The sequence below is a fragment of the Ictalurus punctatus genome, chromosome 28, assembly GCF_001660625.3.
Source record: "Ictalurus punctatus breed USDA103 chromosome 28, Coco_2.0, whole genome shotgun sequence".
NCBI classification, from domain to species: domain Eukaryota; kingdom Metazoa; phylum Chordata; class Actinopteri; order Siluriformes; family Ictaluridae; genus Ictalurus; species Ictalurus punctatus.
The window spans coordinates 11,428,949-11,445,854 of NC_030443.2; the positions used below are offsets into that span (position 1 = coordinate 11,428,949).

General features: G+C 38.6%; 1 protein-coding gene across 4 annotated transcripts in view; it reads right to left on the bottom strand.

The window, feature by feature from the left end:
• The window catches only part of ubash3ba (ubiquitin associated and SH3 domain containing Ba), a 54,540-nt gene that overhangs the window by 13,684 nt on the left and 23,950 nt on the right, over window positions 1–16,906 (bottom strand). For all 4 annotated transcript variants that reach the window (XM_017459813.3, XM_017459812.3, XM_017459811.3 and 1 more), the window contains exons 2-4: window positions 3,431–3,484; window positions 2,431–2,617; window positions 146–344 (exon numbers count right to left, since the gene is read on the bottom strand). In XM_017459813.3, the coding sequence (XP_017315302.1) occupies window positions 146–344; window positions 2,431–2,617; window positions 3,431–3,484 (440 nt within the window). The remainder of the gene's footprint in view (window positions 1–145; window positions 345–2,430; window positions 2,618–3,430; window positions 3,485–16,906) is intronic.

Genomic DNA, 16,906 nt, shown 5'->3' on the forward strand with positions numbered 1-16,906 from the left:
ATATATTTTATATCAATGGACTCATCAATATACCTGATGACGACCCTCAAATGTGACAAGTTTCAAGATTCAATGATCTGGGTGACTTAAAACTATCGCAGATGCACAACAACAAAATCTACATTTTACAGTTAAATACACTCACCTGCTTTAGCAGTAGCCTCGGTGGCAAAGTCAGCTGCAAAGCTCTTGAGCACCTCAGCTACCTTCTCGTCGACAAAGAGGCCAATGAAGTTGGAGGAGATGTAGAGCTCCAGCGGAAGGGGGGAGGGGAAACGGCCTCGCCACTGTCCCACGACAGTCTGCAAAGCCTCACACAGTGCCTCGGCCTTAGCGTCCGTACACTGAACATACAAACACAAAAGCATATGTATATAGCACACAAAGTTCTTCTGAAACAGAAATTCCAGACAAAAGTGTTCTGCTCCCTTATAACCATTATTAGCTTACTATATCAAGCAATATCCACTTAATCTCACATTGCAAATATGATAGAATGAATCTAACCTTTAATGCAAGTGTGTGTATGTGTGTGTGTGTGTGTGTGTGTATATATATATATATATATATATATATATATATATATATATATATATATATATATATATATATATAAAAACAGAAAACACATAAACAGAAAACACATGACTCTAATTAACATTAACACATGAACTACATTCTGAAGATTAAAGTAAGATTTCTTAACTTATTGAATGTTATTAATTCATAGTAACATTGACTGAATTCTAAAAAACCTCCTGTTAGTCTCACATTCACTCACCACAAACAAAAGCATTTCTACTTCATTACAGACATCAAACTGGAAATATATAGGCCTAATTCCCTTTTTTTTCAAGATATTAACTCATGTTAATATTAACTGCATATGAAATACACTACTCTACAAATATTTTTCTGCGCAATATATACCTTTTTTTTGTCAACTCATCTTCATTTAAATCTTTCAACAGTGTACTGGCCCTTTAATTCAGAGCGAATAGCTCGGGAGCTGCGCACGAGTCGCGAGGGGGGATTTGGAGCAGACTCGATTTCGCTGCTGCTCACTTCCGGTGTAAAATTTTAGCAGTGCAGAGATTACAGAGATTACAAACTGCATTTTGTTGTCATTTCACACAAGAGACATCATCTTTACACACAGCACGAAACTGATGTGTTTTCCCGCCCTCTTTTGATTGACAGGATACAAATCAGCCCTGATCATCGGATGTTTTTAAACTATCAATTATTTACCAATTATCGTTCGATACATCGGTGCATCTCTTATATTTTATATATATATATATATATATATATATATATATATATATATATATATATATATATTTATTTATTTATTTATTTATTTATTTTTCATTTATATGTTTACTTGATTTTTTTTTTTTTTTACTTGAAATTTATTGAAACCATAGGTTACAATTATTGGCACCCCTGCAATTGTGCAACCTCCCTTTGCCAAGTAACAACAATTTTTTTGGATGTACATTTTAGATTATTGTCCCACTCAAAAATCCAACCACAACTCCGTTATCGCTTCTTGGCAGAGGCAGCCAAGTTTTCATTTAAAAGCTCCTGGTACTTCAAGGCATGTACAATGCCATGTTGCTGAATGACTAAGGGATTTTAGTCTCGGTCACCTCATATTTAATGAAATAGGAAGTCATGGATGACTGCTTATGAGATGTTGAGGTGAGATTATAAAGTAAAATATAAATAAACCACGACGCACATGTGTTGTGTTGACGTGAGAACGGACAAAAAAAAAAGTAAGTCCTCCTCTATGTCGAAATTTGCAAACATCTTTGTTACAAAGATTGTTCTATGTGACTCAGTTTGTGTACAGCATCCCTCTTCGTCTGCTGTAAACAGCGCAGCGCTCCCAGTTCCCTTTGTATTGTGAGAGTTGACGTAATGCTGGAACATTAAAAATATCTTCATTTGTGTTCCGAACATGAACAAAAGTCTTATGGGTTGGGAATGACATGAGGGTGAGTAATTGATGACAGAATGTTCATTTTTGGGTGAACTATCCCTTTAATAGTTAATGAATACTCAAGATTTAAAAAAACAAAACACATTTGACAGACTGCGCAGATGCAATATATACTATATGGCTAAAAGTATGTGGACACCTGACCATCACACCCATTTAGGCCTTCCCCAAACTGCTGCCACAAATTTTGAAGCACATAATTGTATAAAAATGTCTTTGAATGATTTCCCTTTACTTAAACTAAAAGGGCCAAACCTGTTCCAGCATGACAATGCCCCTGTGCACAAAGTGAAGTCTATTAAGACATGCTCTGACAAGGTTGGATTGGAAGAACTCGAGTGGTCTGCACTATATTTTAGCCATATTCTGTATTTCATTATAACTCTTATTTAAAAAAAGGAACTGTAAATGAGTCTGACCATGAAGAACTGGCAGAGCGTGATGTGTGGGAAGATGTTATGAGCTTTGTTCTTGCCACACATGACGCGACTCTGCTGCCAGAACTGAGAAAGCTGATGGAGCAATGGCCCGCTCGGGCGTAGGTACAACACAAACTCCCTTGGCAAGGGGTCATCAAGAAACGGGTCATCCACATGAGAGAATAACCTGCAAGCAGAAAGAGAAAGGGCAACTTCTGGATGAAAACATTAAAATATAAATTTCCAGTACTAACTGGTAATAAACAAATAAATGAAACGTGAACTTCTTTCCGTTTTGCTAGCTTTCACTCATTTCACTAATGGAAGAAAAAATGTTTGTATCAGCAGGGGGCAGTAGAAAGCCAGGAAAAGGAGAAAATACAGGTAGAACCCTGAGAGTGAACTGTGACATCTACAATGACCTTGTTTGGATTCTGTAGAACTGAAATCTGGTCTGAACTCAACAACAGCATCCAAAAAAGGTTTGACAGACAGGATTCAAATCCTGCCTCATGTGAAGTGTCACAAGATACTCAAAATTACAATGATTAGCAGTTATTAGTAAAAATGTTCTGGGCAAATGGATGTGGGACTTGTTTCTGAGGAAGTGTTATTACACAGGATTACCTAGATAAAAAGTGATTTTTGGAAAGAATCCTCATAAGCGACTCTTCAGAGTGTAAATTATACAATGTGGGAGTAAATTAGCTGGTGCATTAGATAGAGTCCAACACTCATTCAGTTTACTTCCTTAAACTTCTCATGACCAAGAAACATTTCTACACCTTTAATTTCATTACGAATGGCAGGATCTGTGTAGCTAAATCTGACTCCACAAATCCCCCTGTAATTCACATGTTAGAAAGCATTACTCAGTTTTTAGTTGTGATTAACTTCAATGGCCACAGAAGGAGCCCTAATAGACTCATAAAGGCAGCTGGCAAATAGCTATGTTCACTTTTATCACGTCACGGGTGTGTGTTCGCGTGTGATTACTTACCAGTCACAGGCTGCCTGTACATTTCTGCCACCGGTCGAAACCAGTGCTTTCAGCCTGAGGGGAGGAAAGAGAGAAAGAGAGAGCATGATCAGTTCCATTCCTGTGCTGGTCACAAAATCAATAGTCTCTTTTCCGGAGGATGTTTATCAGAACATGAGTGCTCAGGAGGCTGTTAAGATAACTGCCATACCTCCGCCTTCAGCAAAGCAAGAGTAAGACACAAAACCATTCATCAAGTCACCATCATCAGCATCATCATTATCATCATCCTCACATTGTCACATATGTATAAGGATTCATTTATACTCTTTGATCTGTACTGAACATTTATTTATAAGTAACAGAGAAAAAGAACTTACTGATATTCAAGGTTCAAATAATACACTCGTTGCATGGTTTGTCATACAAAGTTGGACTCAAGGATTTAAAAAAAAGAAAAAAAAAAGGAGGAAAAACAAATAATATGAACCATCAACCTCGAACCAATCAGGGCAAAGGGATGTTATGGTTTTCAGTACTGTTCAAATCCGGAGACTGAGATGCTCAGTAACCATTTATGTGTTGATTAAGAAGTATGTTTGGCTCATCATCTTTTTTAAAAGCTCTATCTATGGCCAGGTTTGAAGCTCCTGGCAGACGCAACCAGGTTTTAAGATGAAATATACTGGTATTTTGCAGAATTTATAAAGTCTTCAAATTTTCACACAAGCCCTGAAGCATAGTCGCAAAACAGCCGCAAAGAATCAATGTTCCATCCCCATATTTTACCGTTTGGTATCTACGCAGCTATGCAGTCCGCATTTGTGTTCAAATATGCTGATAATGTGTACGACCAAAATGTTTGGAAAGTTCTGGTCTTGTCTCTCCACAGCATGCCTTGTGCAATTCTTGTTCCAACAAGATTTTGTGAGGATCAGGCATTGCATTTTGTAAGATCCTCTGAGGAAGGGTTTGTATCTTGCAACACTTCCAAACAGCTTGTTGTTGTAAACGTGCCATTTAATAGTTGCCTTTAAAAGTTGACAACCACAACAATCAACTAAACTTTAACATTCTAAAACTTTTTTCCCCTTCTCCATAATCCTCCTCACTGTGTGTGGGAATTTACAAAGAGCAACATCTTACCACTAAGAGTTCTCCTAAGTCACATAAGTTCTTAATGATACCTTTTGTCATTAAATATATTAAACATATTATCTTGATTGCACCATTAATTGTTGCCAGCAGTGGTTTCGGACTGGTTGTGCTTTGGTTGTAGTGACCATAAGCATTAAAATGCTTTGTGAATTACTGTAGACAAAAGTCTATACGAGTCTTAATATTAGGATTACTCATTTCTCCTAAATTGGCCAGTTAAGAGCTAAATTTAACCCCGATATTTACAGTGCATCCGGAAAGTATTCACAGCGCTTCACTTTTTCCACATTTTATGTTATGTTACAGCCTTACTCCAAAATGGATTAAATTCATTATTTTCCTCAAAATTCTACAAACAATACCCCATAATGACAATGTGAAAGAAGTTTGATTGAAATCTTTGCAAATTTATTAAAAATAAAAATCAAAAAAAGCACATGTACATAAGTATTCACAGCCTTTGCCATGATGCTCAAAATTGAGCTCAGGTGCATCCTGTTTCCAAAGATCATCCTTGAGGTGTTTCTACAACTTGATTGGAGTCCACCTGTGGTAAATTCAGTTGATTGGACAAAATTTGGAAAGACACACACCTGTGTATACAAGGTCCCCCAGTTAACAATGCATGTCAGAGCACAAACCAAGCCATGAAGTCCAAGGAATTGTCTGGATACCTCCAAGACAGGATTGTATCGAGGCACAGGTCTGGGGAAGGGTACAGAAACATTTCTGCAGCATTGAAGGTCCCAATGAGCACAGCGGCCTCCATCATTTGTAAATGGAAGAAGTTTGGAACCAGCAGGACTCTTCCTAGAGCTGGCCACCCGGCCAACCTGAGCGATCGGGGAGAAGGGCCTTGATCAGGGAGGTGACCAAAAACCTGATGGTCACTCTGACAGAGCGCCAGCATGTCTCTGTGGAGAGAGGAGAACCTTCCAGAAGAACAGCCATCTCTACAGAACTCCATCAATCAGGCCTGAATGGTATAGTGGCCAGATGGAAGCCGCTCCTCAGTAAAAGGCACATGACAGCCCGCCTGGAGTTTGCCAAAAGGCACCTGAAGGACTCTCAGACCAAAGATTGAACAAAGACTGAACTCTTTGGCCAGATTTGCAAGCGTCATGTCTGGAGGAAACCAAGCACCACTCATCACCTGGCCAATACCATCCCTACAGTGAAGCATGGTGGTAGCAGCATCATGCTGTGGGGATGTTTTTCAGCGGCAGGAAATGGGAGACTAGTCAGGATCGAGGAAAAATGAATACAGCAATGTACAGAGACATCCTTGATGAAAACCTGCTCCAGAGCGCTCTGGACCTCAGACTGGGGCGAAGGTTCATCTTCCAACAGGACAACGACCCTAAGCACACAGGCAAGATAACAAAGGAGTGGCTACAGGACAACTCTGTGAATGTCTTTGAGTGGCCCAGCCAGAGCCCAGACTTGAACCCAATTGAACATCTCTGGAGAGATCTGAAAATGGCTGTGCATCGACGCTCCCCATCCAACCTGATGGAGCTTAACAGGTCCTGCAAAGAAGACTGGGAGAAACTGCCCAAAAATAGGTGTGCCAAGCTTGTAGCATCATACTCAAAAAAGACTTGAGGCTGTAACTGGTGCCAAAGGTGCTTCAACAAAGTATTAAGCAAAGGCTGTGAATACTTATGCACATGTGCTTTTTTGTTTTTCAGTTTTAAGAAATTTGCAAAGATTTCAAACAAACTTCTTTCACGTTGTCATTACGTGGTATTGTTTGAAGAATTTTGAGGAAAATAACGAATTTAATCCATTTTGGAATAAGGCTGTAACATAAAATGTGAAAAAAGTGAAGCGCTGTGAATACTTTCTGGATGCACTGTATAGCTCAGGGGAAAAGGACATGATTAAGAGCAACAGAATTCTGCAAGAATGGCAATTTGTTTGCATTTATTTAAATATCAATAGTTTTGGCACAGAGAGAAAATGCTATTATTCAGAAATGTAGCCTAGTTCAAAAGGGTTTTTTTTTCCTGTTAGAACAAAGATAAGCTGTTTCTTCTGAATTAGAATATTTTTTATTGTGTACAGTTTTTTTCTACAATCACTTTTGCTCAATTTAATGAACGTCAACACTTCCGGAGGTTACTATGTATATATTTTTAGTTGTTAAGATCATCTGAGTCTAGACACAGCTGTCATTTCTAATACAAAGCTGTATTATATGACGCGAGAACATGTGAATCCTAAAATAAGCAGGTTTATAATAATAAATAGATTTATTTACCTAAAGACATAATATAGAAAATGTATGAAAGACTTATATTTTTCACTTCCTTAGGTGAAACAGCAATGAAACATCAGTTTACATTCAAAATCTGCACCGTGACATTAGAGGACATAGCTGACTCACTTAAGAAACCCAAGCTCTGAAAAATGATCCAATTTCAGAGTTAACTGATCCAGGTGATTGGATTGGTTGAGCACGAGGCTTTTTCACTCAAAGCTTTCTGGAGCTGTGTGCATTTTTGCGCTGTCAGTGAAAAGGCTGTAAAAAAAAATTGCACTAAGTGGCATGAAAAGAGTGCTGACTGCAAAGGAAATGTGTCAAAGAGTGGAGACTTCTTCATAAAATGATCAAATAAGCTCTAGTGTGGATGTCTTTATCTCCCTGTTTCAGTGTACAGCAAAGCAGGGTTCCTAAAAGGACCTAATTAGGACTGATGTGACACATATGGCCCACATTAAGGAGACACATGCATGAATAGACACTCGCGCGCACACACGCACACACACACACACACACACACACACACACACACACACAAAGAGACAGTTCATAGAAGGCCATAGGGAAAGACACAGCCCACACACACACGCGCACACACATCATTTCCCTCTCAAGTCCTAGCAGATCCATAATTATAGTGGAAAAAGGTCACACAAATATGAATCATACTTGAGCATGTGAACATAAAAAAGCACAGCCTAATTGCCTGTAATACTCTCCTGTGAAAGATAATCGTACTTGTCTGGGCAGTATAATTGCATATAATCCAATAGGAGGTTTCACAAAACTGCCCATTTGCTCACGAGTCAGCTGACACTGAGAGTCTTTTTCTCTTCCTCACTTGCAGCTTATGAAATTACAGCCTCAAATCTAATTATGTCTTTTTATAAAAGCTCTAAAGATCACGTAGGCTCACCAGCACCCAGAGCAGCAGCATCTGATAAAGCCTATAGGACAGGACTGGAGAGGGGAAAAAATACATTACCCATAATGCATTGCAAGCAAAAATATACCCAACGCTCATTGAACAACTGAACAATATATTTACAACAATAATATGGAAGGACTTGCAGTACTGACAGAGTTAAAGGACAAAAAAACAACAATAACATCATGATGACAAAAACCACATGGCAAAGCAGGTCAGAATGTCTTGCAAACTAAAACCACTCCCAAACTAGACTACAGACTACTTTACCCAGAAATCATAGTTTTGCAGTGAGCAATGTTGCTGTCTAAACTACACTACCCATAATTCCACAGGAACACCCAGTCCTTTCAAAATAAAACCAATCATGACATCCTGAACTACACCACCCAGCATTCACAATTTAGTGCAGACCAGCAGAAGGAGCACCAGAATATTCAGTCCACCCCACCCAAGAATCTGGAGTAACATGAGCTTTAATGACAAGAGAAAAGAAGGCAGGCCAGAAATAAAATTATCTTGGAAAACCACTGCAAACCGTTGCGCTAAAACACACACACACACACACACACACACACACACACACACACACACACACACACACACACACAACCTAATAGATGCAAGATAGGCAAAGAACAAAAGACAGGAAATGTTTTGTAATCAGAATAATACACCACCCGAATTCACAGTGTTTCTCACCACAACTGAACAAAGAGTCAGTCTAAAAAATGTCTGCAGTCTTAAGGCTTAAACTCTACTGCAAGTTCTTTTACTTGTGAGATTGTATTATTCATTGTTTGACTGACTGCCTTATGACTAGGGTCTGTAACTGTCCTGACAAACATTTCGGCTGCTTTCACAGCCTGGTATCTGTCAAAAATCCACCATGTTATTGATTTAATCACAAGCAATATATTCATTGGCAGCATGCAGGAATGCATGGTGAGTCATGAACATTATGCTCTTTGGTCCATGAGGTTCAATATGAGAAGGATACAACAAGATGTAATCTCCATAGTTATTAAAATAAATAAATAAATCTGCCTCCTTGAAAATACTTCACTTTGGGATTCATGCCATATTTTGATGATTTGATGGAAGATGATTATTGTTCATTTTCATCAATGACAAAGGGAATATTACAAAAGAGCCTGAACTTTTCTTAGCCTATTACATTAGTAGGTTTGTTAGCTAGCTAGTTAAAGAACTTCTTATATGTGGATTGTGTGGTTTTTTCTTTATACTGAGTAGGGGTGTAACAATTCACCCCAGTCATGATTTGATTCAATTAAATTCAATACTCAATTCTGGCTTCAATTTTGAACAAAACTTTTTAACGAAAATAAATATGACTGGAAAGACTTGATATATGACTTTTTAAAATTTATTTCTGAATCATAAACAATGCAAAACAATCTGCATGTTTGTCTGTGTAAAACTAAATAAATCCAAAAGTGCCATGAGGTTTAACAATTTTTTTAAATGTACAAGTTCATCATGAATGTATATATTCTCAGAAATATATGATTGAATAAACAAATAAAGCCCCAGATTTGGATTAAATGCCTGAAGAGTGGAAAGGTGCTCAGTATGTGGGGCTAGAGGTAGCATCCTTGTTATTTGTAGATGGTGTTGTGCTCTTGGCATGATTTGAACTGGACCTCAGACACACACTTGATCTAAGTAGAAACTTTATTTTTGGAGAAAGCTCTCTGTTTACTGGTCAATCTACATCTACAGCCTCAGTTATAGTCACAAACTGTCGTAATTAAAATAATAAAGAAAGAATAAGGTTTTGAATACAGGCAGTGGAAATGAGGTTCCTCCACATGGTTTCTCAGTTTATTCTCTATACAGTTGAAGACTGGAAAAAGATCGGGTCGTGTTTTTCCAATCTTCAACTGTCTAGTTTTGGTGAATCAGAGCACACTGTAGATTCCGATTACGTTTCTTGGCTGACAGGAGAGGAACCCAACCCTGTGGTCTTCTGCTGTTGTCTATCCACCTCAAGGTTCAGCATTTTGTGCATTCTGAGATGCTTTTCTCCTCACCGCAGTTGTAGAGAGTGGTCATTTGAGTCACTGAGTCACTAACTTGCCTTCCAGTCTGGCCATTCTCCTCTGACCTCTTTCATCAACAGAACTGCCGCTCACTTATTACCCCGCCTGAACCATACTGTGTAAACTCTAGAGAATGTTGCGTGTGAAAATTCCAGGAGATAAGGAGTTTCTGTAATACCAGATTCAAGGCAAGGTAACGTTTTAGATAGAAGGCACGTTGGAAAAAGCTAATTAGATCAGATAACAAAATACAAAACAACCATTTTCTTATTTGCTGACCTGCCTACAACTGATTAGAACAAAATTTTGTTCCCATAGTTGCTTGTGAAAACATTTCCACATGAAAGGACCCCCCAAAAAATTTAAGTCCCTAAAAGTCTCTTGTTTAAATAAATGAAGAAAACAACATCACTATAAATAATATCAATAACAACAACATTAATATCATTAACCACAATATCAATATCACTATTCTCCAAGTTCTTTAAATAAGCCAAACTTCCCATTTTTCTCAGCGTAATTAGAAAGAAAGTGCAGAATGTTGTTCGTCTCTGAACACAATAAGTCTCTGAACACAATATTGAACACAATAAGTGCTGTAATCGAGACACCATGAGCCGTCACCGAATGTGATCTCCATTGATTCATTTTGTGTGGGCCTTTATTCAGACACTGGGAGAAGCTTAGTCTCTGTGTGTGTGTGTGTGTGCGTGTGTGTGTGTGTGTGTGTGTGTGTGTGTGTGTGTGTATATATATATGTGCATGTTGTAGCCACTCAGGTCAGAGTTCATGCTCAGTCGTTCTATATTTAGTCAGGCATTCGCCAACTCTCCCTCAGGCACATCACTCCACACTGCCTCATTGCATTCTGGGATGGGGAAACACCCCTGATATTGGCCATATGGCCATACATGTATACAAAGAGACACATTTAAGGTCAAGCTCACAGATACACAAATATGCACACTGAAACAACCCCATGTTTCAAACAAACAAACTCAGAACCTATTAAACATGTGCAATTATAAACATGCACATACACTTCACGACACATGAAGTCTGCTGAGAAATAGTTTGTACCCACATACTAACACATTCTCCACCTTTCACACATACACACAGTATTATATAATAGCTAATTGTGGTAATATTAACTTTTTGTCGCAGATTACAATATTATATATTAATAAAATTAGACCACTGTGACGTTGGTTTTATGAAATAATCACAGAACCTTTTTTGGTTTTCCTCTCCGCAGCACCAGCTCGGCCTGGACCATGCTGTTATTTTGCTACGTTCAAATAGGATCTTGTTTACAAAAAGATTCTGTGCAAATCTTGATACACACTCTTGGGATATTTCGTCAAAGTCGAAATTTATTCATAAGTTGTTATGCACGTTGACACATCTTAGTACAGAAGAACCCAGAGAACTGTGATTTGCAGTCAATGCGAAGTATGATTAAAGAATAACAGATTTGTAAATTTTGTTGGGGTTTTTTTTATATTATTGTTAGTCTTGGATTCAATTCTGATATATTTTCTTAGTTAGTCTGATTATAGGGTACATCTCAATATTCTTTCTCTTTCATGCATTCTCGTGTACTCGTATGACATTATTGTCCACTACCCAAGTTTAGATCCAATACTAAAGAATGAGTATATCGAAAACCATTTAAAATAATCACCACTTGTGATCCTACTCAAATGTGAAGAAAGAATCCATTGATGGGCTAGCGAAAACCAACTGACAGAACTAGAATCAGTAAACTAAACTACATTAAAATCTGACTGGGAGAAACTAAACCAGTCATTGGTGATTTTGCTTATTGGTATAAGCGACACCTAATATGGAGGTTCGTTCTAGTTATCGGTCAGGGGAAGTTTTGGGTTAGCTAGCTAGCAATTACCCCCACTGTCAAAACTTTAGCTAAATAGCTAAGTTTGCATAATGATGGATTTTGGAGGTGGAAGGAATTTTGACCAATCCCACTCCCACAGAAAGTCTGACCGATCCTACCTACTCCCATTATTGTTTTTGTCTGTACCTGCCAGCACTATTTTCTAATGACTCTAGTTGGTTTTATTTCCCCCAAAGTATAGAATTTATTCATTTAAAATCACAACAACCCAGTCCAGAATAAACCAGATAGAGAAGGGAAATGAATGAATGAATGGATATGTCTGTGCATTGCAAGCCTCATATCTGGCTGCTTGCTAGTAAAAAAAATAAATAAATAAATAAAAACACATCCATTCCCACAAATTTTGTTGGGTCCCATGAGTCATGGAGGATCTCATTCCCCCTGCACACCTTTGTTAGCACTAAAACAGAAGTATTCAGCACATCTGACACATTACAACAACGTTCTCATGTCCTTGTGAGTTTGTTCATTGACATTCTTCACCTTTCCCCAAACTGGTGCAACAACGTTGGAAGGACACAAGTGTCTAGAATGTCTTTGTATGCTGTAGCATTACTATTTCCTTTCACTGGAACTAAGGGGTCCAAATATGTTTCAGTATGACAATGCCCCTGCACACAAAGTGCACCAAGGTTGGTGTGTGGAAGTTATTCCTATGCAATTTTGATGAAGCACCAGGGAGGTCAGTTTTGGGACTCCTTCTTTCCTTGATCCTAGCTCAAGCTCCTAATTTCTGGAGTTCTGATGAATTGCTGATTTTAAGCTGAACTTGTCTCTTGGAGTGTGGATGAGTATGGATTTGCCTCTGCTTACCCTGAGTGCCTGTGATCAGACACCCAATATGAAGTCCAACTGTGTTTATTGGATTATCCCAAATAAAGGGATTGTATACATCTAGCTGCCTCTGGCTCCATGCTATTACAGAAATTAACTCTTTTTTACTCTTTTTTTTTTTTCTTGGGGGTGCCCATGTTCAGCATTGAATGTACTTGATGTCACACTCCACAGTACTAGTTAGTGGCTTATATGAAAATAGACACTTAGAGCTTTAAGATGATAACATTTAAACCTAGCAGGCTAGGTTTAAATGTTATCATTTTGTTGTGGCAGTTGTATAAGGTGTATTACTATCAAAAAAGCTTTATTTGTCCAGTCCGTTTTATCTCTGTATTAAATGTTATTGTGGAGAGGTATGAATTGTTTGCCCAGCAGGAGGCTCATACCCCTTCCATTTCCCATTGCCCTGCTCACCAGCAACTGAACACAGAGCCAAGATACTCTATATACAGAAACCCAACAGTGTCCTGACTAATCTTATAACAGACTTGCAGCGATAAAATAATTTATTTGTTTATACTGATTGAAAATGTCTGATAAGTCAATTTTCATTATGCTGATGGAATGGAATGCCAGTGTTCTGCTAGTAAACTTGAAGACAGATTTTGTATGCAAGTATGGTGCAAAAATGCTTGCAGAGGCCAACCTCAGTGCATTACAGGCTTATAGAAGGGAAAGCCTGTTTACTCAAAACTCTCTTATAAAGGAGGACTAAGGGGTTTTCCTTTCATCTGACACAAATAAAACATCTAGACTATAAGGATGTTGTTGTGTTAAGAATGTTGTTGAGTTATGGCCATGGAATTAATGTGAGTAATAGCTTGCTCCATATTGACACATCTTCATTAGGGGATTTACCAAGGACCTTAAAGCTCGACAGTGTGTGTGTGTGTGTGTGTGTGTGTGTGTAAGTGTGTGTGTAGAGTTGAGAAACAAGGAAAGAGTGAGAAATTATAGAGAGGCAGAATAGATCTCATACCACACCTGCCACCCACCCACACAAACACACACACATGCACACCTATCAAGGAGATATTTCCACTACGCACGACTCATGCATAGAGATGTGCCTGCTTTATATACATACACTGTATACACATGCCATAAAGACATCAAACACACACCGAAACAAAGAAAAAGCGAAGCACAAGCACAGCCTACACACACACACACACACACACACACACACACACACACACAGACACATGAGGCATGCACATGACTACACACAGAAATCAACATATTCAACCATGTGGAACTTCAGGCCCACAAACAAGAACAACATGCTCAAATGCAACACATACAGACCCTTAGCAGTGGTTGTGTGTGTATGTGTGTGTGTTTCAAATAATCTTTGAAACAGTGCTTATTAATGAATTTGATATGCTTGAACAAAACCACAAGGAAAATTAGCTTTTTCAATCAGTTAGTCAACAGAAATTATCAATAGATACGATTCTTCTGTGGAAAATGTAAGTACACCCTTGGCTTCAGAAGCTAGTATTGCCCCCTTTAGCAGAAATAACTTCTTGTAGGTGTTTTGCATAATTGTCCACCAGTCTCTGACATCAGTTTGCTGGAGTTTTTAACCACTCTTCCATGCAATATTCTTTCAGTTGCAAGATGTTTGAAGGTTTTCTTGCATGTACAGCCAATTTCAATTCAATAACCCTCCATTTCTTCTTTTTGAGCCGTTCCTTGGTGGATTGGCTAGTGTGCTTAGGATAATCATATTGTTGAAAGGTCCGCTTTCAGTTCAACTTCAACTTCTGGACATATGGCCTGACATTATCCTCAAGTACTCTTTGATATGATGCAGAATTCATAGTTGAATTAATGACTGAAAGCTGTCCAGTCCCTGAGGCACCGAAGCAACCCTAAACCATAACATTTCTACCACCGTGCTTCACAATTGGTGCTTCTCCTGAAAAGCTGTCTTTGTTCTGTGCCATCGATGTCTGCTGTTACTGTGGCCAAATAACTCTGTTTTTGATTCATCTGTCCAGAGCGCATTATTCCAAAAGGCCTGATCTTTGCCTATATGCTCATTAGCAAACTGTAGTCTTGCAAAGGATTTTTCCTGGCACGCCTTCCATGCAGGTCAAATTTGTGCAATCTCTTTGTAATTGTAGAAACATGAACTTTGACACCAACAGTTGCAAGACTTACTCGCAGATCCTGTGATTAAATTGTGGGGTTCTCAGAGACTTCTTTTTGCATCAAACAATCTCTTCTTGGGCTGAATTTGCTGGGACGACCAGTCCTGGACAAATCAGCAGTCATTTGAAATCTGCGCCACTTGTAGATTATTTTCCTTACAGTAGAGTGATGTATTTCAAATAATTTGGACATCTTTTTAAATCCCTTGCCAGACTCCTAGGCATCCACAACCTTTTTTTCTGAAGGCCTTACAGAATTCTTTAGATCTTGGCATGATGACACCACACACCTCAATAGCAAAGGGAACACCACATATGAGAGGGGTATAAATAAGTCCTGCACTTTCTAAGCAGATTCTAATCACTGGCCCCCAATCTTGAACACCTGATTATAATTTTATGGATTTGAAAGTGTGATAAATGTAGGGGTGTACTTACTTTTTCCATGTGTCCATGTGACTAATCTGTTTTTTGTTTTTTTATTTACATTGTGAAAATTATTACAAAATGTCAGTATTATGTGTCATTTGATAGATCGTATCACCTTTATTAATAGGCACTGTCTCATGCAGGATCAAATGTTTGCTTGTCCAAATATGTTAAAAAAATAAATAAATAAAATAAAAAAGGCCAACAATTTCCATGGGGTTTACTTATTTTTTTCACATGACTGTATAATTTAAAAAGTAATCCTTTTAGTTACTGAGGTTTCAGTGTAGGAATAACATAAATTAGCTGCATTAATAATTATTTCAGTGGAAGGTCCTCACAAGGATAATAAGACAAACGCGCGTGCGCGCGCCTGCGTGTGTGTGTGTGTGTGTGTGTGTGTGTGTGTGTGTCTGAGTCTCCCTCCCTTCCTCTTCAGTCAGAACTCCAAGCAGGAACTCAATGACTTATTTATAAACTGCATTTCCTGCCCATGCAGTTAGAAGGGAAAACAAATGTGTACTCATGTGTGTGTGTGTGTGTGTGTGTGTGTGTGTGTGTGTGTGTGTGTGTGTGTTTGTGTGTGTATACTTGTTAATTTGCACTTGTTTTGTATTTTGTGACATTTCTTCCAGGTTAAAAAAAAAAAATAAAAAATCAGCTACCGATTTTTAAAAAAAAAAATTTAAATAGAGAGAACAGGAGGTTACTTTTTCTGTGGCTAACCACACAAGCTGTGTGTACGCGTCGTGTGTGTCCCCGTCTCTTTCTCCGGCCTGTCTGACCGCTTTTGCCAAATTCGAGGAGGAGACACCTACTTCCTGTTTAGTGAGAAATAAGTCAGCATGCGGCTCTACACTCTCCCTCACACACACACCACAGAGAAATCCCCTCAGACCAACACCACTGCCAATGTGACTTAAGCCCACCCATGTGTCAGTGGTAGCTGGTGATTTCTGAGACTCAGGAAATTTGTAGCAAATGGCAAAATATAATGTAATATTAAGGTTAAGTTCAACACTTTGGGGAGTTACCTTAATAGAAATTGTCTGTCATGCCAACAATAAATTTAGTTTGTGGAAAAAAAATTTAGCAACTATATAGACTTATTTTTGCCCAATTATGAAACAAATGACTGACTCCTCTTGCTGTGCCCGCTTGTTTTATTTTGAGTCTCCCTCCAATCAGGTCAACAACATTAGTGGTCACCCACTGCTAGGTTGCTACAGAATTAGCTATTATTCTGTTTAATCTCTCCAAACCACCAAATCCAGTGTGTATACCTGGATGCCTTCGTGTGCTTCATCTCTACAGGCTTCGACTGCCGGTGTCGTTTTCTATTCACCACACAGTGAGCGGAAATTCAGCTCACCTCTTTACGCCCTCTGCGTTTTCTCTTATTCCACATTCCCTGCTGAATGACTGATTAGTGGAGTTTGTGGCTAATGATTGAAATCGTTGGTGGTTTCCCTCAACACATGCACTATTTACGTTTGGGCCTGCTAATTTAGCTGGATTCCAGCTTATTTCTTGCAGCTCCTTGTTTTGGAGTGGGCATTACCATTACACAATATTCAGGGTTGGATTGTTGCTGTAGTTCATGCTACACCAAGTGGATAACCACAAACAGCCATGCTACGAAAGCTCCACTTATGTAGCCAGTGTCTGAAACTCTAGTAAGGTGAAGACGGACACCAGTTAAGGACAAGGACGCTGTCTGACTCAGACATCCC